General features: G+C 46.1%; 2 protein-coding genes across 3 annotated transcripts; one reads left to right on the forward strand and one right to left on the reverse strand.

The window, feature by feature from the left end:
• Positions 1 to 493: 493 nt before the first annotated feature.
• On the reverse strand, positions 494 to 14,497 carry CIAPIN1 (cytokine induced apoptosis inhibitor 1). Of its 2 annotated transcripts, none has more exons than XM_036833189.1 (9): positions 14,360 to 14,497; positions 9,209 to 9,390; positions 7,904 to 8,056; positions 6,435 to 6,514; positions 4,837 to 4,999; positions 3,323 to 3,396; positions 2,323 to 2,438; positions 1,749 to 1,830; positions 494 to 1,223 (listed from the first exon to the last, which is right to left on the reverse strand). In XM_036833189.1, exons 2-9 carry the CDS (start codon positions 9,363 to 9,365, stop codon positions 1,113 to 1,115), a joined length of 936 nt encoding a protein of 311 aa, XP_036689084.1. In that variant the 5' UTR covers positions 9,366 to 9,390; positions 14,360 to 14,497; the 3' UTR covers positions 494 to 1,112. The 2 variants fall into 2 exon arrangements, with proteins under 2 accessions (XP_036689084.1, XP_036689086.1); XM_036833191.1 differs by having other exon boundaries at positions 6,435 to 6,511; positions 14,360 to 14,483.
• On the forward strand, positions 14,407 to 27,694 carry COQ9 (coenzyme Q9). Its single transcript, XM_036833188.1, has 9 exons — positions 14,407 to 14,594; positions 16,874 to 17,042; positions 18,214 to 18,349; positions 23,243 to 23,385; positions 23,646 to 23,730; positions 24,795 to 24,899; positions 26,172 to 26,327; positions 26,628 to 26,681; positions 26,990 to 27,694. Exons 1-9 carry the CDS (start codon positions 14,525 to 14,527, stop codon positions 27,023 to 27,025), a joined length of 954 nt encoding a protein of 317 aa, XP_036689083.1. The 5' UTR covers positions 14,407 to 14,524; the 3' UTR covers positions 27,026 to 27,694.
• Positions 27,695 to 27,944: the final 250 nt, after the last annotated feature.

The following is a 27,944-nucleotide window of genomic DNA, read 5'->3' on the forward strand; positions in this document are numbered from 1 at the left end:
TTAGAACTCAGCCTACCACAGGGGCTTCAGAGTCAAGCCACACCCATAACTAAAATCCACCAGCAGGCACCAGGATAAGCAAAAGCAAACTTAGAGGATCAAGTCAAGTTTCAAGGACAAATACCAATGAACACTTTTCTTTATTGTCAAAATAGAAAAACCCAGGTCTCTTAAATCCACAATGATCTCTCTATTTGGCAAGATCAATTCCAAGTCTGTTGGTGGGGAACAAGAAGAACAAAGGGTCTCCTGCTCAGAGATTTATTGTTGGGTCAGACTTCTGTCCTGCTTCTCTCTAAATGCTCACCAACCTGGACTCTTCTAAAGTAGATGGAGAGAGGCCCTGATCTATAAGTGTAGGACTGGCCCCATGTGGTGTGACTCAGTCTCTCCAGAAAAGAGTTTTGTGGTCCCAGGTGAGCCTGGATGGCCGTGTCAGACATCACGCGTACACACACACACACTCAGACATATCCCCTCTTCACAGCGAATATACATTAGTACGTAAGTTTAATACCTGGAGATTAACAGAAATGACAATAGGATACAGATGCAACACAGTAAAACAGGGATGGGGGGGTAGGACTGGAGGGGGCAGAGGGACACTGGATATGATCACAGCAACCAAGGAGTGACTCCCTTGGTGCTCTGAGGGCATGAGACACTTGCCTCTTGTCACCAAGAAAATTGCATGGTGAATAAACCACCAACTCTGGAAGATAAGCCGTGGCACTACTGCGGAGCTTAGAATGGGGCGGGGCCCTCTCTGTCACACTGTTAATACCCAAGGATGGCGCGCTCGGAGAGTGTTACGAAATGTCAGCATTCTGACCTGGGGAGAGGGGCCTATTTGGGATGCGCCCCGCTTACCTAACACTGGGTGAAGGAGGTCCCGACTCAGGGTAACAGGGCCCCGGATACCCTGGTGTTGATCTGTAGCAGCACTGCACACCACTGCGCCCAGCCAGCTCCACTCTGTCCACTGAGCACCCTCTCCGCAGTGGCCCTAAGCCAGAGTGAGCCAATCGAGAGGAGATGGGAGGAACCACGCGGTGGGATGTGAGGGGCAGGAGCTGGCGGAGGAGCGGGTGTGTCCCAGGCCGGGCCCTCCCCTAGGCATCATTGAGGTTGCTGTCGCTCAGGAGCACCTTCTCCCCAGGTCTGAAGGCCGGCATCCCAAGGTAGGGGCAGCTGGCACAGCGGAAAGCATCGCCCAGGTAACACTGTTGAAAGAAGAGACCGTCATACAGGGAAGCCAAGTGTCAGCTCTCCCAGAGATACAGGCCAGAAGAAAGGGATCCCAAATTTCATAGTATGGCCACAGCGGCCTGAAGAGAACGACTGGGTACATTTGTAGGTCCAATTGGGATCCAAATACTAAGAGTCTTTAAGATCTCTGATTTCATGAAAGACAAAAGTCTAGAGAAGTTCCTTCGGTGGACATACTTCTATATTCTCAGCAGTTCAAATCATAGCCACACTCAGCAAATGGCTGAGTAGCTAATCAGGCCCAATGTGAAGCAGAAAGAAAGGGGCCAAAAATAAGAAATGACAAGCACCTCCCCTACGGGCATGAGTGTGCTACCCACTCTTAGGAGATAACCCCTCTTCCCCATCACTACCTAGAGACATGTTCTCACATGTTCACCTATTATTAAAACACCTGGGCAGTGAATTCTATAGAGCTGGAGCTGATCTGTGTTTAGTTTAGGCCTTTGTGAATACTGAGTAATCAACCAGATACTCACGTTTCCACAAGCCGACTTGGGCTGGGAGCTTATCTGGTCCCTCGACTTCTCTCTTTCCAGTTCTTCTGCGAGGCCACAGGTGCTGGGGGAAAGTTAGCAGCTGATGAGTGGGATCTGCCACCACCCAGAAACTCCAAATCCTTGACAGACCTTTTCCCTGGGAGCCTTCACACATATGGAGTATTGACCTTTCCTGGCCTAGTCAGGTTTGGGCTCCACAATTATTGTTTGGAGATTCACACATAGACAGTAAACTATCTAAAAAGCCAGGAAAGATTAGCACAAATTTGGGAGAATGGTAGCCTCTTGTAAGGAGAGGCAGGGAGATGCAGCTGAGGGAGCACGCAGAGGCGACTTCTAAGGAACAAGTCATGTTCCAGATTCTTAACCTGGGTGATCAGTACGTGGGTGTTCATTTTATTACTCTTTAAAATGTACTTATTTAGCATACTCTTCTACCGTCTGATACATTTTACGATAAAACATGTTTTAGTAATTGTAAAGTATAGCGATTCCTTGATAATCAGAAGCTGCTGGAAGCAGCCTGGCAGCCTCTTCTCACCCCAAGGCTTACCAGTTCTTGCAGGCCTTCCTCTTTTTCCCTTCCCCACAGGAAGCAGCCCGCAAGGAAGCTGGGTCTGGCTTCTTCGTATCTTCTGGATCCAGCAGTTCATCTGAGTCAATGAGATCCTGGAGAATGTTTGAAGCCATTAATGACACAGTCATGGTCTCTGCTAATGAACAGGTGAAGTGGTCACAGGCCACAGTAGCAGTTCGCCCATCTACGTAGAAGGCACCCATCGTCCTACCTGGGCTTGATCATCACGCCCAAGCTGACCACATAGTGAGTACACTACGTGCACAGAAGCTGTGTTAGTCTGTGAGGGGGCTGGGAACTCATTTACGATGTGTAGAGAATATGTGTGAGGAGGGCAGGGCGGGAGGGAGCAGGAAGAACAAAGAGAGAAGTGTTATATTTATGTGAATATATAAAGGGTTGTCATGTGAGAAAAGGGAATGAAATATTTTCTATATAATTCCAGAGGAAAAGGCAGATAATGATATATACACTTGTGTAATTCTTCGATAAACGTGTAGACAGTTAATCTGTAAGCTCTGTGAGGGCACAAACCATCGCCTAGTTTGCTTACCACTCTAACTTCAATAGTTGTAGGAATGAAGAACTTTATTACAGAAAGCACTGATCTGAGATGGAAGAGCATTACTTTTAAGACAGTGAGCATTTGGTGACGTACCCAGACGAAGGAGCCAAAAAATATTTTAGCTGACAAACTCTTTTCAGGTTTATGCATGCCCACAAGAGTCTTTAATATATCACATGAAGTGAGAACAAGAAAATCTGCCGGGGGAAAGATGCTGAAAAAGAAATTTAAAATGCCACTAATGTGGAGTTTCCTTCTGAGTCAAAAAATGCCAGTGGCAGGCACAGCCACAAGGCTGGACTTTAAATGCTTTCACACCTACAAACCCAGAGAGGCCACTCCAGACAACAACATTCCCACCCAAAGTGGGGCTTAAAAGAAAGCAATCAGGTGGCCACAGTGCTGACTCACCACGCTCTCATCCTCCATATCATTGGCCGAGAGGGTCCAGAGCTTGGCAGCTGCAGGGTCCACAGCAGGCTTCCCTGAATCCAACCAATAAAAGAAAACAAGCTCCAGAAAAGCAGCTGGAAACAAACTCCAAGCACACGTAAGTGCTTTCTACTGAGGCTGTGTAGGGAACACACTGGACCGGCGGTCAAAAGACTTGGGTTCAAGGCCCAGCTCTACCACTTATAAAGGCATGAGCGGGACCCATCACTTTATGGTAATAAAAGCCATCATTTGTTAAGCACTTGCTTTGTGCCAGATACTACATTAAACATTTTACATACATGATCTAATTTAGTCCTGCTCACCATCTTATGAGGAAAGTTCTTGTCATCCTAATTTTATAAATGAGGAAAGAGGTTTAGATACTTAGGCCAGTTACACACAGCCACAAATACACAAGTACAGACAGAGTCTACCTAACGCTTTTAACTTCCGCTCCATATTGCTTTCTCCTCCTTCTCTTAGTTCTCATCCCTAGAACATGGGGCTAATAGGATTCCCCATACCCACTGCAGGAGATTTGAATATTAAACAAGAAACTGTGCCGAAAAGCATTATAAATAGCAAAGCTCCGGTCTCATGTATACCTGTTACAGACAAGAAAATGAGCTCAAGAGCTGATGGCGGCGGTGTAACAACAAATCAGTAGCAAATCACACCTCCTGATTCTCTGTCTGGGCCTGAAAGAGCTGAGGGTTCAGTGTGGGCCAGTCCACGAATGGGCCTTGGGGGGTAAGTGCACCCCCCAGAGATCACTGTCACAACTGGATGCTCAGATTCCCCACAGGGCAGGTCATCTAAACTGCTCCTACCCATTCTGGAACTGGGACTCCAAAGGTTAGGACGCTAAAGGATTTCTTGAAGATTTAGGCTGGACAGTCAAAACAGAGCAGTGTGAATGTACCTGTAAATTTTTGCATACCTCACAGCTAGGATAATTTTTCTCAACTCAGGCATTAAAAAATAGTGATAGGAAGGGTGAGAGTGGTGACAAAGGGTGGAGTGCAATCTTCTGAGAAGAGATATTTTTATGTGTCTTAAGATCCTCCAAGAAAAGCTGACTTCAGTGGCACAGAGAAAAGGACACATGGGAAGAGGAACAGCACACTCTTATCTGCCATGACCGCCACTGTGAGGTCTTCTGAGGGTAAATGTCATAATTCTGGGGTCTGGAAAGACTTCATTAACTAATGAAGCTATGGGAGTCTGACCTCTAGAATCTGGAGGCCTCAGTGTCCTCTGGTGCAGAAGAATGGGCTGAACTAGGTAATATCTATGCATCATTTCAGTTTTGGATCCGAATATGCCCAGGACAACAGTACATTAAGCATTCTTCCATTTGGAAATGAGGGAAATTAAGGAAGGGAATGATCCTCTAAAGATATCACCACCTCATTCAGATCTCTGGCTCAGTTTTTAATAGGGCCTTCCAGGCCCACTCAGACAGAACAATGTCCCTAGGCCAGTCTCACCGGAAGACTTCTTGGTAGTAGAAAGCTTAAGTTGACTAGAAGAACCCACTTCAAAATCGGGCTTTTTTCCTGTGATCTGCACAGAGAGCAGGCTGTCACTGTGGTAACCCAGGTGTTCTCGGACAGACTGAATCTCCTCGGGGCTCAAGAACTTGCGCTGCAGCTGAAATTCAAGATATCAGAGGATTAGACCACACTTCTTCTACAGTATGATGGTGTACTATGTCCCCCTCACAGATGTCAAATGCTCACATCTGTAGTAAGCACACAACAGCAGGAGATCACAGACATTGCCTCGTGCCTCATGTCCAGTTTCTCACTGATTAGGACCCTAGAGTGTAACTTCTGTCTACATGTTTATGTTGAGCCTGCCCCTTGGAGAGTTTTATCAAATATCTGTCTATTAGGTACAAGGCACTGTGCGAGGCATTGTGGAGGTTGTAACGATTATGATTATCAAGATGAATCGGACATGTTGAAGAGGCTGTTGAATGGAATCGAAGCCTGTGGTGGGGGAGCGTGCCCGCAGTAAAGATGCCAGAAATGAAATACGCAGTAGAGAAAGAGAACCACAGGGGGAGGGAAATGCTTTCTATGTTCCTTGGGAAGAAGCTGGGGGCGCCACCTCTATGTCCGACAACTATGGAACTGCTGCATAAACCACAGTCCATCTAGAGCACTGAATGCCATTCCATCATTAGTAAGAAAGTGGGTCAGCACACTGAGGTGGATAATGTCGAGGCCAGCTAAAGGTGGGGAAAAGTGCTAGTGACTGAACACTGTATACATACGACCTTATTTACATTAAAAAATGTGTATACACACAAACACACTTGTAAATACATAAAAAGAAGTCTGAACAGCCACACCAAAAAATGTATTGGTGGCTCCCCCTGGGGAGGAAAGCGTAAGCAAGGCCTGAGATGTCACTTTATATTCTTCAGTCTTAACGGAATTTTTATGAACATTCCATATTTTGGAATAAAAAATGGAAGAACTTTAACTAAAAAGAAAAATAAGAAAGGGTAGGCGTGAGGAAACTGAGGCCCTAGGTCATGTACAGATCAATGGTATAAACAGCTATCGTGGTGTAACACCTCTCACACAAGAAAATTTCAGCACTGGAGAAGAATGTAGAACCATAAATACCTCTATTTAATGTTAATATTTCTAATGAGTTGTCAGAAAAGGACTTCCCCCTCCAACCTATCCTAGCCTCCCACCAAAAAGCTGAGGAAAATACAGGCAACTGCCCTTCACTTAGGCCACTTAGATTCGTGTCCACTAAGAGATGTGTCGCTCTCTCGCTGCCTCAGTGGTCACCACTAGTACTGAGACCAAAGTATGTCCCAACCCACATGGGCCCAAGCTGAGTCTCTTCAGAGGAGATTGATTTCACAGGTTTCGTCCTTCGAGGCATCTGGTTTCTCACATGCAAAGCCCTTCTCAACTTGTTTCCTAGTTGAGTGACACTGATCACCTCACCTTCAGGGTTGTTATTTCTCCCAGATTCTCTCTGTATCGTCTGACAAAAGAGATACTGGGTTTAGTCACCCAAGGCTTAAATTCCCAGCAAAGAAGGTCGTCTACAAACATACCTCTTTTACTTCCACAAGACCAGAAAGAGTCAGGGCTGAACACAGCTTAGATGCCGTCTTCACTTTGCTATTGTTAACTGCTAAGAGGAAAACCCCAGTTAATAGCTTTATAGGTCAAAGCAGGAAAAATAATAAAGGCTCTCTCCTATTCAGGTCAGCAGGCATTAAAACAATAATAACCTATTCTGTTCAGTGTATATATATTTTAGTGATAGTATTTCAATTGGACAAATCCTTTTGGTTGTTCAAAGTGCTCTTACTGATGCTCTTGTCATATAATAATTCCATTATTATTGTTTCATATCACTCCCTGTTTCTTTGAAATACCTAACCTTCCAGGGGCTGTTGGATAATGACCAAGAGGCTGAGAAACTGTAAAGTACACAAGTATCTCCGTATAGTTCCGACAGACACTGTGTTTAGTCACCCAAGGTTTACATCCCAGCAAAGAAGGCTATAGCTGCTATTAACATTACAAGCTTATATTTCCACATAAATGCCTTTATACATTTCAACATACTTTTATTTCTATTATTTGATGAAATAAGTCATCACATTTTGACAGAAAGTCTAGTTAAAAATGCTAAAAATCTAGAATGATTCTGACAGCTTTACCACTGAGCAAAAAAGACGTTTTTATTTCTTGGATTCTATCTTTACTTTCACATGAATCAACACTTAGCTCATCACTCTCAGACTTCTAGTCACTATTTTTTAACTTTTTAGTTTGAAATAACTATAGATGCACAGGAAGTTTAAAAAAAAATGTTCAGAGAGGTCTCAAGGAGCCTTCACCTCTTCTCTCCACGATAATATCTTACACAACTATCATATAATATGAAGACCAGGAAATTGACACCGATAGTCCACAGAGCTTATCCAGATTTCACCAGTTTTACAAACACTTGTTTGTGTGTGTGCGTAGTCTTCATCACCACAAGGAACCCTCACACCACCCCCTTTACAGCCTCACGTACCCCCTCCCTCCCATTCCTAACCCCGACGATGGCCAACCTGTTCTCTGTCACTATAACTTTGTTATTTCAAGAATGTTATATGAACAGAATCATACAGCATCTAAGCTTTTGAGATCGGATTTCTTTCACTCAACATGATTCCTCTGAGATTCATCCAAGTTGTTGCATGTGGCAATAGTTTGTTCCTTTTTTACTGCTGCATAGTTTTCCATGGTGTGGATGCACCAGTTTAAGCATTCACCTGTTGAAGGATCCAGCCATTTTCAGATGAGCAGTTTCCTTCTATTTTACTACCTAATGGGTCAAAGATCACAATTTATTCAGATGTGTTGGTTCAGAGTTTTACAATAATTCATCCCTTATCCCTAAGGATAAGGTTCAGTATAGGACTGTTGATCTCCAAATTATACCTCCTTCTCAGAGAGATGCAGTAAACATACCTAAAGATTCAACCCTGTTAAACTCTAGTCTTTCAAGTGAAAATTTCCTTACCTACAGCTGTCTCTACTGGCTCTTTCAGAAAAAGACATCCACTAGGCCGAAGGATCCGGGCCATCTCAGCCAAAATCTCAGCACTGTGCAGAGTGGTGCTTCCAGGAATTATACCCGACAAAATAATGTCAAAGCTAGATTCTTTGTGGGCAGCTGAAAAGAAGGAAGACTCTAATCAGCAATCACCTGGGCCCCAGAATCTCCCAATCCCTCCCAAGTCCCCGCAAAGGCTACATGCGTGGCCTAGTAGAATAAACAGCTACCTGTTCAGCAAATGCTATTACACCACCGTTACTAGCAAGAGGGGCAAGGACACTGCTGCCCTGCTCTCCCTCAGTCTTACTAACTTCATCTGCTTTTGTATGCTCAGGGGAAAAAGTAAAAAAGGAAGGTGGACAAAAACCAAGCTTTTTTAAAGAAATTTTTTTTTTTTTTTTAAGGCATTGTTTACTTTGTTTATTTATTTATTTTTGGCTGTGTTGGGTCTTCGTTTCTCTGCGAGGGCTTTCTCTAGTTGTGGCAAGCGGGGGCCACTCTTCATCGCGGTGCGCGGGCCTCTCACCATCGCGGCCCCTCCCGTTGCGGGGCACAGGCTCCAGACGCGCAGGCTCAGTAATTGTGGCTCACGGGCCTAGTTGCTCCGCGGCATGTGGGATCTTCCCAGACCAGGGCTCGAACCCGTGTCCCCTGCATTGGCAGGCAGATTCTCAACCACTGCGCCACCAGGGAAGCCCCAAGCTTTTTTAAAAAATGTGGAACCGCTAATAAGAAATAAGAACTTACTTATACAAATCATCAACTATACTCCTAAGTCCACTGTATCTCAACTGAAAAAACTACTATCATGTGCCACCCCCCAAAAAAACCCCCAGCTATTGGGCTTCCCTGGTGGTGCAGTGGTTAAGAATCCGCCTGCCAATGCAGGGGACATGGGTTCGAGCCCTGGTCCAGGAAGATCCCACATGCTGCGGAGCAACTAAGCCCGTGCGTCACAACTACTGAGCCTGTGCTCTAGAGCCCGCAAGCCACAACTACTGAAGCCCGTGTGCCTAGAGCCTGTGCTCCGCAATAAGAGAAGCCACCACAATGAGAAGCACGTGCACCGCAATGAAGAGTAGCCCCCGCTCGCAGCAACTAGAGAAAGCCCGCGCGCAGCAACGAAGACCCAGCACAGCCAAAAATAAATAAATAAATTTAATTAAAAAATAAAAAACAACAAAAAACCCAGCTATCAAGGAACGACAAGAAATGCAGCACTGCCATCAAAACTGCCCTCCCTGTAAGACAACCTGGGTAGGTACTTACACTGCAACAGCTGGTTGATGTTTTCCACAGACACTCGGCCCTCATCGCCAGTTAAGGCTCGAAGCTTATCCACCAGATCTTTTAGAGCCTCCATCGGAGATGACTTATCCCAGACCACTGCCACAAACTGGCCAGCTGAGATCCCAAAATCTGCCATTCCTGCAGTGCTGTGGACCTAAAAGCTATGGGCCAAAGGAGAGTCAAGAGTGAGCAGAGACAAAACGCAATTCAATCCATGGGGTACCACCAAATGTGATTAGAATTGCAACCTAATTCCGACCTCCAACCAGGGAATGCTGACCACATTAGAAAACCTCACTGTAGATACCAGAGTGTGAATAAATAAACCCATTATCCCAAGGTTTCATAACCCCAACATTCCCAAATATGGCAGGTGGCTTCCTTGGTGAGAATCCTGACTGGGCAGTCAAGTAAGGAGGTTGAAGGCACAAATATTATTTTCTCTTTGGTATGAGACAACTCAGCTTGAACAGAATGTAAAACACACCGGACATTAATTAGGCAGAAGTATGACTCAGCAAGGGAGGCAAATAAATTGGCTGATATAACCCAACCACAAGCTTAGTGTTTTTTTAAAAAGATACAACATATGTAGATTTAGCAAACTGAATAATGATATTTTCCCATTCATCAAGATATGAAAATTCAATTCTACTGACTCTGCATTGATCAATAGTATCTACTATCTCTATCTCTAACAATTAATATTAGCCAGACTCTTCAAAGCATTTTACCTACATTATCTCAATTGAACCTCAGTACAACCTTAAACTAGATATTACTCCCATTTTACAGTCAGGAAACAGGCTGTTGACTTTGCCCAGGTCACACAACTAGTAAGTGTTGTGTGGAAAAAGTAAAAGCTGGGATCTGAATCCAAGTCTATATGACTGTAAAACCCATGCTTTTAACCTATGGAAATTTCCTCCTGCTGGGGTCGACTTTCTCTTTGACTTGATACTCAGATGAGTATAGAATGTCCTCATGATGCAATCAGGTCAGGAGATAGCAGTCTACTCAGTTCCCCATTTCTTTCTTAAACATTAATGACTCCAAGTCCCCGGCTTCAGACAGCTCTACCGTATGACATGAGACCAAAGCTGTGGGTGAGGGATCACACATAGATGGGTCTTAAGCCGAATACTTCTGTATTCTGCAGAGGTGGCTAACCCAGTGACAATTACGCCACCACAGACACTCCAAGACCAAGTTTAAGTCAGGCCTACACACTCTTCCTTCTTTAAAAATGTTCCCTTCAGGGACTTCCCTGGTGGTCCAGCAGTTAAGACTCTGTACTCCCAATGCAGGGGGCCTGGTCCGATCCCTGGTCAGGGAACTAGATCCTGCATGCCACAACTAAAGTCTCTGTATGCCACAACTAAAGATCCCGCATGCTGCAACGAAGATCTCACGTGCTGCAACTAAAGACCTAGCGCAGCCAAATAAATAAATAAATCTTAAAGAAAAAAAAAAAAAGACATGTGAAGCAATCTGAGTGCAGAATCTTTAAAAAAAAAAAAAATGTTCCCTTCAAATGACTTGCTCCTCAGCCTACAAAACATGCCTAGGTCAGCCAGTCATCCTTAAATACTGTAGTACTTTGATTTTGCTGCTCATTTCCTAAGGCTTTTATTTTCTAGAGCAAAATCAAAACTCTTCAGTCTTCTGGATTCAGGTGCTCCGTAATCTGGCTCCACCTGTATCTCCCACCCCCCCAAAGTGAATCCTTCCTTGTTGTATGAAAAATCTTGGTATTTTCACCCTATCATGCTTTTTATCTGGTTCCTTCCTTGTGGAATGCCCTCTTTATTATCCTAACCTGACTGCATGCCGTGGTAAAAGGATGCCAAGTGTTATCAGATAAACAGGATTCCTTAGTCATTGAATTGTGGTTTTTAAATCCCTAAAAAGCACACAATCAAGAACTGAAACTTTAAGCTTTCAACTGTAACATGATGTTGAGGAAGAACCCTTACAAATCTTTCAAGTGAACAACTTGGGATCAATCTCACATTTAAGAACCAGCTGGGGAAGAAAGGAATATGGATTGCTGGGTATGAAGTTATAAGAAATAAATGATCTCCTTCTAGAATGATGCTGGAACAGGCTCTCCCTTGGGACAACAGAAAGAGATGAGAAGTTCCCTTCCCACTACTACAACCCTGCACTGTACTCACAGAAAAATCCTCCTGGAAGAACCGAGGGGCCAAAGGCTACTCGTTAACTAGAGAAACACAAAAAGCCAGACGTCGAGACCTTTTCAGCAACCTTAATGGAGGCAGGGTTTTATTTTTTTATTTTTATTTTTTTGAATTTTATTTTTTTATACAGCACATTCTTATTAGTTATCCATTTTATACATATTAGTGTATATATATCAATCCCAATCTCCCGATTTATCAGGCAGAGTTTTAGAGAGCACAGGTTTCGAATACAGATGAACTGGGGTTCTACCTATCACTAGATCTTCTATTTATTAGCTACATGACAATGGATCAGTGATTAGCCTCTTTTCTCATTAACAAAGTAAGAAGAATAATCTTATATTTTGCAAGGCTGCTGCAAGAAGTAAATGAGAAGATAAAAATATGCAATGTACTCAGCAGGACGTGGCACACAGAGCTCAATAAAATAATGTTCTAAGAGAACTCTGAGCGTCCACTTCTCCATGGCCAGTTTATCTGCCTTTGCTTCAAACAGTCCTATAAAATCTTGTTCCTCCTCCTCAGCCATACCTGCTGGGAGGACACCCCGGGGAGAAATGTGAAGCTGCTTTTTTATTGTTAAAATTACACAATATAAGAGCTGCACTTTATGACATCTTATACAGTACTCCAGTGGGATTGTGTCTGTAAATCAGAAGAATGGAAAGTGCTTTGTTTTCCATATCCCCCCAAACTAATCTTCTATGACAACAGGGAGCTCATAAAATACATTTATTAAACATTAACTCTCAAAAAGCCATAGCCACCACTTTCAGTCAGCATATTCCAAATAAAATGGGACACAATGTTCTTTTAAATATCTAAAAGCCAAAGTGTGATACTATTCATCATCAGAGTTTTATGTTGTTGTCAATGTCTTTTCTAAAAAAACAAGGAAAAAATGTCTGGCACCTAAGTCAACATACTTAGAAGTGTGACTCAGAGCCCAGTTTCATAAATAAAAAGAGGCGGAATAGAAGTCATTGTCACGTCACTGGACTTGTTAAGCATCTCTCCAACTCTGACTGCTGCACACATGCCCACAGCCCTTCTAAAATGTTGTGGGCAGGCAGTGAAAGCAGATGTCTGAGAACAACTTCTGGAGATGCACTTCTTTATTTTTAAGGCACCTAGTAAACATCAAATCCTGAGCATTTGGCTCCTTTTAAGGATGAAGAGGGCCAAAAGAAAAAAAGTAAGATTGAAGTTTGGGTATCAGTTCAAACCAAGGATCAAATCCTTTTAAGTCAAATGCATAGAAAATTCTAAGAATACTGACAGCTATCAGAAAGAAAAATTTAATTAAAATGAACTGACCAAAGCGTGTGCACTTGCACACACACACACACACACACACACACACACACACACAGAGAGAGAGAAAAAAAGGTGACAATCTGCAAAGAAACAGTAAACTCAAAGGAAAAGAAATAGAAGACTTTGTCTCCAGGCAATTAGGTGTGTGTCAAACTTAAGGGTTTCAGGAAGTATATCCAAGTGCTAGATTTTCCACAGGAAAGATTCATTCGAAGATGAGTGGACAGGGGCTTCCGAGGTGGTGCAGTGGTTGAGAATCCGCCTGCCAATGCAGGGGACACGGGTTCGAACCCTGGTCTGGGAAGATCCCACAAGCCGCGGAGCAACTGGGCCCGTGAGCCACAACTACGGAGCCTGCGCGTCTGGAGCCTGTGCTCCGCAACAAGAGAGGCCGCGATAGTGAGAGGCCCGCACACCGCGATGAAGAGTTGCCCCCGCTCGCCGCAACTAGAGAAAGCCCTCGCACAGAAACTAAGACCCAACACAGCCAAAAATAAATAAATAAATTAATTAAATAAAAAAAAAAAAAAAAAGATGAGTGGACAGAACTCAGAAAACAAAGCCTCATGGAGAGATCAGTAGTGCTTTACCGAAATCCAGAAACATGGATCTGAAATTTTAACATTTGGGGAGTAGTTTTGGCTTAGGGGGAGGCTTCCCCACACTCACGCAGGGGAGAGGAACAGGTTCTGAAAAGGTTGATAAGGAGTCTGCAAAAATACAAAGACAAAGGTCTAACTGCACAAAACTTACAGGATGGCATGCTTAGCTCCAGCTGTTGGTTATCCCTCACCCCAAACCATTTACTTCTTCCGACTATTATGAAGCCTTCCCTGGTGATAGGTTTCCCAGTGAGGCGCTCCGCATTTACATATCTGCTCAGTGACTAGTCCATGACCTCCCTGAGTCACGCAGAGCTTGGCACTCAGTGTCAGCATAAAGGCCACCAGCCTTTCCCAAACTTGCAGATCATCCAAATCACCCGGGGGCATTTGTTAAAATAAGATTCCAGGACTACATCCAGATGTACTGAATCAACTCTCCAGGAGAAAGACCTCGGTATCCGATTTATTAACAAACGTCCTGATGGTTTTTCCAATCTGGCAAGTTTGGGAATACTCAATTATATCAACTCAACACTTTGGAGGTTCAGGGAAGTCAAAGGTTCAAAATTACAACCTGGGGGGTCCAGGTACCCCCAAAGACGGAAACTTCGGCTTCCCTGATGTTTGCGAAGAGGAACTGAGACTCAAGGTCACAACAGCTGGCTACTAGCAGAAGCGGGTCTCAGACTCCGGTCTCCCGGGCCCCAGCTCAGCGCTGTCCCCAGGGGCCTCAGGCCGGGTCCGGCAGCGTGGGAGATAAGGCAGCCCGGGAAGAGCAGAAGCCACCACGCCAGGAGCCCGGGACGAGGAAGGACGGGCCCGACCCCTCACACCGGCTTCCCCTGAGCGAAAGCCCGCTGTGGTCCTCAGGGAGGTGGCCATAGCCACGTTTCCGCCGAAGGACGGGGCTGGGGATGGGAAATGAGAGGACGTGGGGCAGAGGGTGGGCCGAAACGGGGCCGTTGGGGAAGGTCGGGCTCTCGGACCACCTGGTGATCGCTCACCTGCCTCCCGGGGCTCGCTCCAGGCTTCTCAGCATCGGCCGGCTCCGCACCTCGCGCCTCTCGCGAGAGGACGAAGCTCCCGCTGCGCGGGGAGGGCGGAAGTGGCCATGCAGCTGACTCGGTGCTACACGGCGCGTCGCCGTAGGCAGCTTGCCCGCTTCCAAGATGGCAGCGACGGTGTCTGGCGCGCTCGGCCGGGCGGGGTGGAGGCTCCTGCAGCTGCGGTGCCTCCCCGGTGAGAGGGCGGCTGATCCCGGGAGCGGGGAGGGAAGGAGGGGGGCGCGAAGCCGACCTGGGCTGGGTGAGGGGCGGAAGAAGCCTCGTGGCGGCTCGAGAGCAAGGTGAGGTGAAGGGCATAGCGGCTCGCGCCGGCGCCTCGGGCTTGAAGTGGCCGCCTGGCTGGCTTCTGACCCCATTCTCGACCTGTGAGGAGCGAGAGCATCAGGGAAGAGCCTGTCACTCCCATTTCATGGAGTTGACGCAGCCCGAGAGAGGGCTGTGGGTGCCCAAGGTCGCACAGCTCGGTCGGTTGCAGACTGGCACACTTGTACCCAGTCTCTTAACTCCATTGTCAAGTCCCTGGGCCCTGATCCCGGGAAACAGACACAGAGAGCGCCTAGTCTACTTATTCCCCAAGTCAGTCATTTCCCCACCTCTTCAGTAATTCTTCAGTATCCTCGTACCACCTTTGCCACCATATAGTCAGTATTTTTGTTTATACGTCTGATTTCGTAAAAATATAGACGTTTACTTAAAAGAGGAAACTTTATAGCACTACCATAAATGGAAAACCAATGTCACCTTCCACAAATAGAACGTATGAATTAACATATTAACATAAATATATAACTAATGAAATAATATTCTCCTGTATTTCACCTAAAATCTTCTCGTGGACTGCAGTGGTTCTGCAATACTGCTTTGGGACCTCCCAGGTCCTTTTAGAAGTTTTATGAATATTTGGTCCGTTTTTTTCTGTACATATGCTAAAATAATTGATATTTTCACACATACGTGCTGTTTCTTTTAAAAATCATTTTTTTCCTGAGTTGGTCCATAGATTTAAAAAAAAATAAGTGCTGTTTTGTTGTTTTTATACAAAGCTCCAAACTAAATATGTTCAGTAAAAGTAAGGCCTATGACCCAGAAAATCTACTTCGAGGTATTTACTCAACAGAAATGAAAGGAAAATGTCCACGAAAAGGTTTGAACAAGTATATTCATAGCACCTTTGTAATAGCCAACAGCCCAGGTGTTCAATAAAATAGTGTTTCTTAGTGGAATGCTACTCAGCAGTAAAAAGTAACAACCTCCTGATTTTCACAGAAATATGAATCAATCTAAAAAATATTCTAAGCAAAAAAAGTCTTATGCATACACAGGACACACAGTATGATTCTATTTAGATGAAATTCTAGGACAGGCAAGACTAGAATGAAAAATTCAGAATAGTGTGGGTGGGGAATAACTGGGAAGGAATAAGAGGGAACTTTCTGGGGTGATGTTAATCTCTAGATAGGGGTTCAAGTTATGCAGGTGTATACATTTGTCAAAACTCAGAATTGGCCCATTTAAGATTTGTGCATTTCGTTGAATGTAAATATCACCTCAATAAAAGAACAGTAAATATTCAATAAATATTGAACTCTAGTTAATGACGTGCATGTTGCAATGTTTCAAGATAAAGAATTCTGAAGTCTGCAACAAATGCATCAAAAAAATAAGATGGATTGGGGAATTCCCTGGCGGTCCAGTGGTTAGGACTCGGTGCTTTCACTGCCGAGGCCCAGGTTCAATCCATGGTTGGGGAACTAAGATCCCACAAGCTGTGTGACGTGGCCAAAAAAAATAAATAAGATGGCTTGATGTATGAAGAGTGTGATGGATATACAGGTGTTCATGCCACAATTCTTTCCACTTGCTTGTATGTTTGATTTTTTTTTATAGTAAAATGCTGGGAAAGAAAAAAGTAATATGAGCCTTTGCTTAGGAAATACAATACTGTACTTTTCAAAAGCCCTTTCCTAAAGTAAATGGGTGTTGCAATATTGCAGATGAGAAAACAGAGACACCACATAACCATTAGGGAGTCAATACTGAGACCTTCTAATTTCTAGTCCAGTGCTCTTGCCATGAGATATAAATATATAATGTTTTCAAGTCACTTTCATTTTTTTGTTTGGGCCTCACAACACTCCCGTTGAGTAAGTAGAGATTATTTCTCTTAATTTGCGTATTTTAAAGTCATGCTCATTGGGGTGAAATGGTTTACCCATTAACACACAGCTAACAAATGATGGAAACATGCCTAGAAGACAGGTCTTCCGTTTCCTGGTTCATGCTTTGCCACATCATGTCGAAAGGTTCCCAGTTTACCCAAGAATTTTGTCTGGGATCCAACACTTGGTTCTGGTTTTCCTCTGCTTTTCTTCCTCCCCATCCCTCATACCACTCTGGGTCTTAAAGGGTCTTCTCTGGTGAGTGTCCCTGGCTGACCAGCTCAGTTTGTTTCAGTGTCCCGCTGCCGACCAGCCCTGGTGCCACATGCCTTCCATGCTTCAGCTACACAACTGAGGTCTTCAGATCAGCAGAAGCAGCAACCTCCCCCCTCTTTTTCTCAGCAACATTCTGAGACACAGGGCACCGAAGAACCCAATCAGGAGTCTTCTCGTTCACCTCCCAGGTAGGCAGTAGAACCCCAGTCCACCCATTTCTGACTACTTTGCATGCTTGGATGAATCTGTTCTTCTCCTTCCTCTAGGCTCTCTGTTCCCGTCACACCTTTCATCATTTTCAACCTTATCTTTGAAAGGAACCTGTTGTTTGTTTGTTTTATGAAAACAGTGCCTGTACATTCTAAACCATTCTAAATCATACAAAGAAGTTCACAAAAGTAAAAAAATTATCAGAAATCACAAACCCAGAAATAACTCTGCTAACATTTTTGTGAATATCCTTTTCTCTAACGTATTTCATATATAACCCTGTATATATTATAAACGATTAATTACACTGTACACTATACATGCTGTTCTAGAACCTGTTTCTTCACTCAACAGTACGTTTATGATGTCATTTCACAATCTATATTATTTTAATGGTTGCATAGTATTCCAGCAAATGGCAGTACCAAAATTTATTTGACCTATCTTTTATTGATGGATATTTAGATTTCCTTCACTGGTATGAAAAATAATGTGATAAAGTAGATGGTTCTCTCAGCAGTGGGAGCACTGAGTCAAAGGCTATGCACATTTTACTTTTCGTTACACATGTGAGGCCAAATTACCCTCCAGAAAGGAAATAATAATTTACATCTCCATTAGATGTTTCGTCTTTACTTAATCCTGCCGCTGAGAGAGGTTCCTCTAGCTCTGAAATTAGAGTGTTCCCAGTCATTTTTCTGGTCTCCCAATGAAAGTAGTTTTCATTTCAATTCAACAAATATTGTTTGAGGATCTACTTTGTGCCAGGCCCTGTAAATAATGTAACCGTTGTCCCTGTCCTCAATGGAGTTACAGTTTGGTACAAATCCAGATAAAGAAACAATGCGGTAAGGCTATACACTGGGAAATCCAGGGTGCTGGGACAGCATGTACCTTCCTATCACCTGACCTCCTCGCTCATGGTTCCTTTCTCTCAGTGACTCTATGGGAGGCAATGGATGATACGATTTTGCTCTGTAGGCATTCAAACTGATACTGACACATAAGTAAATGTCCTCTCAGCATGTGCTGAGAGGAGGCACAGAACCTGCGGTTTCTGGCCCAGCACATGTTGCATGCCAGGCAGCAGGCGGTGAGGTGAGGTGAGCCGGGCTCTGTGCCCATGCCTCTCTTGCATTTGGGCCTCAGGTACACAGACCAGGGCGGTGAGGAGGAGGAGGACTACGAGAGCGAGGAGCAGCTGCAGCACCGCATCCTGACGGCAGCGCTGGAGTTTGTGCCCGCCCATGGGTGGACAGCAGAGGCAATTGCAGAAGGAGCCAAGGTGGGTATGGGTGCGGGCGGGGCAGCCTGACCAAGATCAGCCAGGAGGGAATCACAGCAGCCAGAGCAGAGGGCTTTCTTCCAGCCCAGCGCAGAGCCCCAGAGCTCCTCACTGCTATAAGATTTTCTGGTTTTGTTTTGTTTGTTTTTCCCCAATAGGGTAGAAATGGCTTTATTTTTTAATTATTTTTTAATATAAAAAGAATATACCATGGAGTTAGTTCTTGGGAGTTAGGTTCTAAAGGCAGCTCGTTAGGCAAGAATTGCCTATGATCAAAACTGCCATATTTCATTGACTCGAAGATGCCATTGGTTGTAAGAAGCACCCTTATTTTATGCGTCACTAAAAAAGAAAAAGGCTGTCTGTTAAACTATGATGCATCATCAATTTATGATTCACACTGATTGTTTAAAATGAAAAAAAAAATGGAGATCCTAGAATTGACAAAATGTGGTGTTTGAAAACTCCCAAGAAGGCACCACCTTGGAGACCAGCACACCTCATTTTTCTATGTAAGTCTAATAATCAGTGTTTCCTCCTGCAGTGGAGCAGCCTGCTCCTTTAGATTAAGCCATAGGCTCATGTTGAGGCCTCGTTGTGCAGAATCATCAAGCGTAGCCACATACCATCCTATGAAAGGTCTGTGAGGATGGAGACTGATGGAATTGCAGATTCACATCTCCCACCCCAAGCACGTGAGATATCTGCTCCTGAAATGGGACAGTGGGCAACTTTGCAGCTTTATTTAAATTTAACTGTTATTTCTCTTGTCTTCTCTCACTCTCCCAAGAGCACATATGATAACAGAAGTCACGTAAGTGAAATGTGTATACTATATGATTCCACTGTGTGCTCACTGTGAAAGCTTTGAACAATACAAACAGATATAAAAAAGAACTTAAAAATTGTCTGTGATAACAAAGATCAACATTTTGATCTTTCAAATTGGAAAAAAGAAAACCTTTCATTTATTAATCGTTCACTCTTTAAATATTTATTGAACAGAGAGTGTGCTAGGTCCTAGGGGCATCATAGTAGTCAGGATGGGCAAAGTTCTGCCCTTGTTGAGCTTCCAGTCTGGTGACATTAATCAAATATATACAAATACATATTTATAAAATGTGGTAAGGGCTATCAGGAAAAGGTGCTATTGTGACATGCAGTGGAGGGACTGAATCTAACTCGGGGTGGGGTGAGAACGTGGTGAGGAAAGGCTTTGGAACTGAGAGCTGAGGAATGAGAAGGCTTTACCTGATTTGGTGGGGTGGGGGATGGACAAGTCCAGACAGAGACACAGCATGTGCAGAGTGGAAAGAAGCCTGCACATTAGAGGAACCAAAGAAAACCATCATTCCGAGAGTCAGGAAGAGATCCGAGCTGAGTGAGGCTGGGGAAGGGTCAGTTGAGGCCACATCGGGCAAGGTCCAAAGGTCATGTTGAAGAGTTAGGCTTTCTTTTATTCTAAGAATAATTGGAGATATAGAATTCAATTTGACATTTCAAAACCATCACTTTGGCTGCTGGATGAAAATGTACTGGAGTCAGAGAGTCACTGGGAGCTGCTGCTCGTCATCCAGGAGAGATGAGGGCTTTCTGACCTAGAGCAGTGGCAGTGAACGTGGAGACAAGTGGGTAGATTTGGTGAGAGAATGACGTAGGAGGGAGTGACAAAATGCCACCAGAGCTGCATGCCGGTTTGCATGCATGGGTACGTGGTGGTGCCGTTTTCTTAGATTAAGGCCACTGAAGAGCCAGGTTTGAGGAAGGCCCATGGGTACAGTCTTGAGCTTTGTTGAATATGAGGGGTCTTTGGGTCGGCCAATGGGGGACCTCAGCATACAGGCCTGAAACTGGAGGAGCTGCCTGGACTGGAGTATATGTTGGGGCATAATCCACATATGTATGTGGTCATTAAACCATGGGAGTGAGTGAGATTGCCTAGGGTGGCATGAATGTGCCTAGAGTGTCATGTGAAAAGAGAGAGGAGTCTAGGTCCTCAGGGACCACTGACATTTAAGGGTGGGGTGGAGCAGGGTGGGGTGGCAAAGAAGACTGAGGCAGAGGAGCCTGCGCTGGAGGCAAAGCAGGAGAATGTGGATGAGGCAACTAGACGTCGGTGACTGCAGCGGCAGCCGTTTGAAGGGAGTGCAGGTCCGAAATAACGGGTGGGTCGAGGAGTGAGTAGAGGTAAGGAAGTGCAGAGGCGTTTGGCTGCGAGGGGGAGAAGAGAGCTAGTATACTAAGCAGGGGAAGTGGGATGGAAGTTTGAGCATGTTTGAATACTGGCAGGAGGGCACAGAAACACCGGTGACGGTGAAGATACAAGAGAAAGTGGCAAAATAAAAAACGTGAGGTTCCTTGAAGGCAAGGATTATGAAATCCGGGAAACAGGTGGAAAGACTAGCCTTCGATGCATTAGGGGCAAAGTTGGAGAAGACAGCTGCAGGCTTAGTTTCTAGAAGAACCTTTAAGGAGTTCCCAGGGGATGGCTTCTGTTTTCTCTGTGACGTAGCTGTGGTTGTCTCCTGATCCTGAAGTTAGGAAACAGTGGGAGGAGACAGAGGTTCGGAGGCAGCAGAGAAGGTTTGAGAGAATCATTACAGAAAGGTGTGCAACCAGGAGAGGACAGAAATGTAACAGGATTGTTTGGGAAAATCTGATTCTACTGAATATTCTATGGTTAACTTTTCCACTCTTTTTCATATGCTTTTTTCACTCTGCATATCTCCATTCATATGGCTGCATAATACCTATTGCATTTACTTGAGCTCAATTGATAAACATTTGGGTTGTTTCCAATTTTTTTAATATTATAAACCTATTTGTACGACAGATTTAAGTACATTTCTGGTTGGTTTCTTTAGGACAGATTCTGAGAAGTGGAGTTGGTCTTTCAGGGAGTGCATCAATCAGAAGAAATCACACCAGTAACTCGAATAGAGAGAATTTAACACAAAGAATTGTTAACTAGATGCGAAATTGGTAACCAGCTAACTGAAAGGATAAAAAGAACACTAAGGTATCGTAGAGGTAGCACCTGCAGGGAGGCGCTCTCATCCCCAGGGCTAAGGAAACAAAGGGAAGAGTCGGAATGATTACAACTAGGAGCTTGAAGGAGAGTCCCTGTGAAGGTGAAACTCCGACCGTTTGGGAGGAGGCGCTCCTCAGAGGGTGCTGGTGTCGCTGACCTTGGAGGAAGGGTCCCCTGGGGCTGGCACTTGACCTCTGGGGTTGGGGAAATGGCGGAGCGGTTGGGAGGGCAGGGAGAGGATGGTGGCTCGATGAAACTGGGTCTGCACCTGTTGAGAATACTGCAGACTGGGTTCAGCTGCTGCCACTGGACAGAACTGCTGCCGTGGTGAAGGAGGGCGCTGCTCACGCAGACCAGTAGCGGACAGGAAGTAAACTGCGAGGAGCCAGGCCCTTCCTCCTCCTCCAGCCTTGCAGTCTCCCTCTAGAGACCCTATCGGCGGAGCTAACCTGGGGCCAGAAGTGTGGCTTGCAGAGCCCCAGCCCCTGCGTCACAAAGCTGAGGTTGGAAGGGCAGGTTTGGAGCTGAGAGACAAGAGCTCAGGGAGTGTGTATAATTTCGAGGTTCCTGTTACATGCATGTTAGAGGCAGTATAGCCTGGTGCTTAAGAGCTTGAAGCCTCGGTTTCTGTAATATGTGGATGATGGTAATACCCACCTGCTGGCGTTGCTGTGGGGCTGCAGCAAGGTCGTGTATATAATGCGCTCAGCCAGGCACCAGGCACACAGGGAGCACGCAGTCACCCTTAGTACTGGTGCTCCTGCGGCTCTGATGTTGAGGTGAATATTGCCAAACTGCCCTCCAAAAAGGCTGTGTACTTCCACCAAAAGAGAGGCACTTTCCCAACGGTGGGAATTTAGAGTTAATGGGTTTTTTGGTTCCTTTTCTGCCCTCTGTCCCTGCTGCCGTCAGGGTTCTCCCTCCAGTAGCTGCTCAATGAGTCCTGTATGTGAGGAATAGTAAAGGATCTCTGTGGCTTTGTTAACTCTTTGACAACTCATTAGGAAAAGTTTGTGAGGGACTTTCCTGGCAGTCCAGTGGTTAAGATTCCGCGTTTCCAAAAAAAAAAAAAAAAAAAAGATTCCGCGTTTCCAATGCAGGGGACGCGGGTTGGATCCCTGGTTGGGGAACTAAGATCCCACATGCTGTGGTGTGGCCAAAAAAAATAAAAAAGTTTGTGAGGCTTTTTTTTTTAAACAACTGAGAGACCTACTTTCCAAGAGACTTAGGTTAAGTGAGTTGGTGAGGAAGAGAGTTATGAGCGCTCTTCCCAAGCCCCTTTTTATAATAGTTACAACTCTAGGTTACAAGTGTCAGAACTCGAACTCAACTGGCTCAAGCAAGAAAGGGAGTGTTTGGCTCATTTAATAACAGAAAAGTCTGGAAGTAGCTCTGGCTCGGTGTTCTTAGATTGTTGCTGCTGGGAACTGTCTCTACAGCATATCTGCTTTGCTTTCCTCTCTGTGAGCTTCATTCTCAGCAGGGGCTTCCCATGCAGGACTAAAAATGGCTCAGCAGCCCCAGAGGAAAGAGGGTACTTCTTTCCCATCGGTACTAGCAAAAGTGTGGAGGTGGCCTCGTAGGGCTGGATTTGGTCACGTGCACGTTCCTGAACTAGTTGCTGTGAACTCCACTTATCTAGGTCTGGATCCCCTGCTTTGCATCACACCCAGGGGCTTGATGGAGTGTGGAGGGACTGGTGGTCAGCTTCTCCCAGATCACACGGACAAGAATGAAGAGTGGGGTGTCCCACTGAGAACCAAGCTGCTGTTACTAGAAGAAGAGGCACTAGTGATGAACAGGCGGCAGATGTCCGCTCCACCTGCCCGCCAATTTCCTGTTTTCCCTCTCCCCCTTTGTAGTCTCTGGGTCTCTCCAGTGCGGCTGCCAGCATGTTTGGGAATGATGGCAGTGAACTGATACTGCATTTTGTGACCCAGTGCAACGCTCGGCTCACCCGTGTGCTGGAAGAGGAGCAGAAGCTGGTACAGCTGGGCCAGGCAGAGTAAGTCCCATGGCATCACTGCTCGGGGTGGCAGCTAAGGTTCAAGGAGCTTAGGCGCCACCAGCTGTCCCCAGGAGGCCAATCCAAGCGGAGCCAAGAGAGTAGCACTGAGCAGCCCTGCTGCTCTGATGGGACTGAAATGCATCTGCCTGTCTCATCAGGAGCTGGTGGGGCCCTCCCCACTAGGGCTGAGTAAACAGTGTAGCACCGAGCTTATGCCTTTGATCCAGAGACACACTGTTTTCTTTTCCCTCTTCCAGGAAGAGGAAAACAGACCAGTTCCTGAGGGACGCTGTGGAAACCAGACTGAGAATGCTGATCCCGTACATTGAGCATTGGCCTCGGGTACAGAGTCCATATCCAGGCCCCAGGGCATAAAGTATTCGTGTTTATGATCCTCAGCACCTTCACTTGGAGGGTCTGGCACACTGTTCAGAAGTTAGCTCATTCATCTCCACAAAACTCGGGATTCTCAGTGCACTTGGTAGAGCTAGGTTTCAGATTTGTGAGAGCCAAAGAGAGGACCTCTGAGCCATCTGTGTCTCAGTTCCTGGAAACGTGGGTGGCGTGGGTCCTAGATCACGTCCTGGGTGGGGTCTTAGTGGCCCGAGTGTGCCACCAGGTCTTCAGTGAGGAGGAATCCATGAAGGGGATTAGAAAAGTCAGAAGATTTTACTGGCCATCATCTTTAACAGGCCTGTCACATTCTAGATCTCAGGGAACTGGGACTTCTTTTCAGTATGTCAGTGTGATGCTTAGAGAATTGGAGTATTCATTCCAAGGGCTTCCCACCCCCCTTTTCTAAAGGTCCTTTTCTCCTGTTTCAAAGTGTGTCACAGTGCAGGCCATTCTCTCAGTTAAGAAACTCAAAGCACATCAGCACTGAGAGGGCCCACGGATCACCTAGCGTCCTCTGCCCAGCTGGGAGACGGTTGAGCATGTAATTTCAGCTGTGGGCCGGGTGTGAGGGAGTACAGTCCAGAGTCAAGTCCCGTCCCCTGCCCATGCTCACCACGCTTGATTTCCAGATCTCCAGCTTGACCCATTCCACCTCGCATTCCGCCCCCAGACTCCCCAGCTATCCCTGCTTCTTTCTCCATGTTACAGAATGGGGTGCTCTCAGTACTCAAAGACACCAGTCTAGACCTGGCTGTCTGCATTCCCAAGTCCACGTGCTAGGGATTGAGAATCTGATTGGGTCAGCTGAGGGTCGGATCTGCCCCGGCTCCCATTAGCTGTAGTCGGGAGCATTAGACGCCAGGAGCTCACACGAGTGGGTGGAGATGGTGAGTCTCAGAATGCGGGCTGGGCAGGCCCCCTTGCACACCTCCACGGAGAGGTGAGGCACCAGCCACCTAAGCGCTGCTGGTACCGGTGTGCAGTACCGCTCCTCTGTCATCTCTCCGCAGGCCCTCAGCATCCTCCTGCTCCCTCACAACATCCCGCCCAGCCTGAGCCTACTCACCAGCATGGTGGATGACATGTGGCATTACGCTGGGGACCAGTCCACTGACGTGAGTGCTCTCTGCAGGCCCACAGGCTACTGGGAAGGCTTGGATTAAGCATTTCCTCAGGAAGTTTGTGAAATTTCTTTGATAACAAATCCCTTCACGGGACTACAGTGTCATTCCCATCTTGGAGAGGAGAGGCTAAGGTATGAGGAGGGTCCCTCAACAAGCCACAGTGGGATGTAGGTCATCTTCATTCAGGGACCAGTGCTGTAGCCATGAACCATTGGTATTCCTTCCCCCCCTAGACTGGTGACAAGGCATCAGAGGGCCTTGTGATTGGATTGCCATTTTATAATCATTTCCCCCTCAGTCTTCTGTGATTTAGATTCTGTAGCAGACTTTCTCAGTGTGTGTCTTTTATGAGACTGATTTAAAAAAAAAAAAAGAATGCCATGGAGACACTCATTGCTTTAAAAAGAAACTCTCTCCCTGTAGCCCATGTTGGCCTGCTTTGCTAAGAGATCAGTAAGCCTTTAAACAGGCACCAGGAAAGAATCTGACTTGTTAATGCTATCATATTTCTGGTAGGAAATTAAAAAAATATATATATATACCTTCATAAAAGAAATTAATGTGTGATGGTACTTTGTGGAATCCAGGATGGGAGGCAAAAAGATGCTCCCACCACAGTTCTAACAAAGTGCTTTAATAAACTTCCATCGTGTGGGAATATACCACCAACAGAGATGATAGGAAAATGAAATTAGAAAGCTAAGAAATCAGAGGGATAAAACAGAAAGCAGCCGAGCTAGTGCTCTAAAGAGTGGTTCGCCAGGACAGTCAGAAGTTGCTGAAGGACTTGAACTCTCAGCTCTTCCCAGGTATTCCAGTCTGTCCGTGATGCTGTCTCAGCCCTCACCTCACTGATGAACTCACGAAGGTTTGGTCATAACTGCCTGACCACAGAGCCTCCCTGGAACTTAGATATCCCGAGACTTAGGCTTTTCACTGGCGTTTCCAAAGCCGAGTGGATGTAGCAAAATCACGTGGGGTGCTTATTAAACATCCAGATCCTGGCACTTATTTCAGACCTCCTGACTCTAAACTCTAAGAGGTTGGGCCCCGTAGCTTGCATGTTTAATCTCCCAGGTGATTCTGATACCCAGCCTAGTTTGGGAACAGCAGTCTTGTCTAGAGGGCCATGTGTATCTGTGAGGAAAAGAGGAAATCAGGAGGAAGCCCAGGAGTGCCAGTGGCTTTGGGTAGGAAATACCCAGACTTCCCCCAACCTGCAGCAATAGTGGTGACCCACCTCCCTGATGGGTTTCTTTGCAGTTTAACTGGTACACCCGCCGAGCAGCGTTGGCTGGCATCTACAGCACGACAGAGCTGGTGATGATGCAGGACTCCTCCCCGGACTTTGAGGACACTTGGCACTTCCTGGAAAACCGAATTAACGACGCAATGAACATGGGCCACACTGCCAAGCAGGTAGCTGGGGGCTCGGCGATTGGGAAGCCTCCTCACTAGGCACACTGTCTTCCTTGGGCCGCACTGGTCACCTGTCTGTTCTCTTGCTCCCCTTTGACTTCAGCTGACAGTCCCCAGGGCCTTCCCTGAAAGCCACACTTGGCCCGTTCGTGATTGTGTTGTCCATAGGCTCTTCCTCCAGTACACAGAGCCTTCTTGACTCTACCTGTCGGGGCTAATAGGCCTACTGATGTGTCCTACCTGTCTCACCTTTGAGCTCGTGGTGGGGGCCTGAGAGAACCTGACTCTGACTCCTTCTAGGTGAAGTCCACCGGAGAGGCACTGGTGCAAGGACTCATGGGCGCAGCGGTGACAGTGAGTACTGCCCAGCTCATCCCTGCCCAGCCATTCTCACGTGTGTCACTGACCCCAAGTAGTTTTGTAGCCTTAAACTGGAAAGCTAATAATAAGACTGACAGTGGTTCAGTCCCAATCTCTAGATCCCAAGCACCCCACTTCTATTTTTTACTGGCATCAGGAAACAGTGCTCACTCCCGGGACCCTGGTATGTCAGATCTCTGCATCATAGCCACACATGCTGCCTTGGAAATCTCAGTCTTTCCCATTGGAGTCCTAGGGTCAGGGCAAGGTCTCATCACTCTCTGTTTCTATCCCTTTGTCAGCTCAAGAATTTGACAGGTCTAAACCAGCGCCGGTGAGCAAGAAGGGGTGTAAGCTAGAGTGCCCAGAAGAAAACCCAAGGATATATTTAAAGGGCTTTGAAACGTATGAGGTGCCATCCGTGAAACAGGGTGTTAACGAGAGAACACCGAAGGACTCTACACACTACCACAACCACCTGGAAACCACAGGGCACTGGAGGATAGATACAGTTGTAGCCCAGGGTTGGGCCACTTTTTCAGTTCCTAACACCGGGCCAGACCTCCTGATGCCTTTCTGCATTGCAGCTGTGTGATTAAAAATGCAGCGCTCAATCAAGCATTCAAGCCACAGAAACCCAGCACGCCCCTGTCCTGGTCTCTCAGGCACCTTGATCATGTCTTAACGTGCCTAGAAATGCTCTCTGGGGCTCCCAGGTCAGAGTCAGGGTCTGAAGCCACCCCAGGTGGCAGCTCATCCACAGCACAGCACAGGCCTGTGCACCCAGAGAGAACCATGCTGCCCTTTCCTTCTCTGGTGTCCTGAGATGCTGCACTGGAAACCCCCTTGCAAGCTGCCTCACCTGAGACAGGTGCGTGCTGGACGGTGGTGCCCAGCCTGGCCAGAGGTGTGATTCCAGGCCCTGTGTCGAGTTACACCAGCACGCGTTACAGGATTATTAGTGAACTTAGAGTCTGTAAAAATTATAATAAATATGTTTGAAGCAATTTCCTGTCGTGTAGGTAGTTTCCATATAGACCATGGCAGGTATCCAAGATGCCAGAGTGAGACAACAGTGTTGTGGAAAAGGCTTGAAACTAGCAGCCAGGAGACCTGAGTTCTGGTCCTGGTGCTCCCTAATACTACTGGGCAGTTAGGACAGCTCTGCATCTGTGGGCCCAGGCTTCCCATCAGTAAAATGTGGGTGGCAGGGGCCTTTTCCCCCTCACCATTAGCTCCTTTGACTCCTGTCCGTCA

This window comes from Balaenoptera musculus, chromosome 19 (genome assembly GCF_009873245.2).
Source record: "Balaenoptera musculus isolate JJ_BM4_2016_0621 chromosome 19, mBalMus1.pri.v3, whole genome shotgun sequence".
NCBI classification, from domain to species: domain Eukaryota; kingdom Metazoa; phylum Chordata; class Mammalia; order Artiodactyla; family Balaenopteridae; genus Balaenoptera; species Balaenoptera musculus.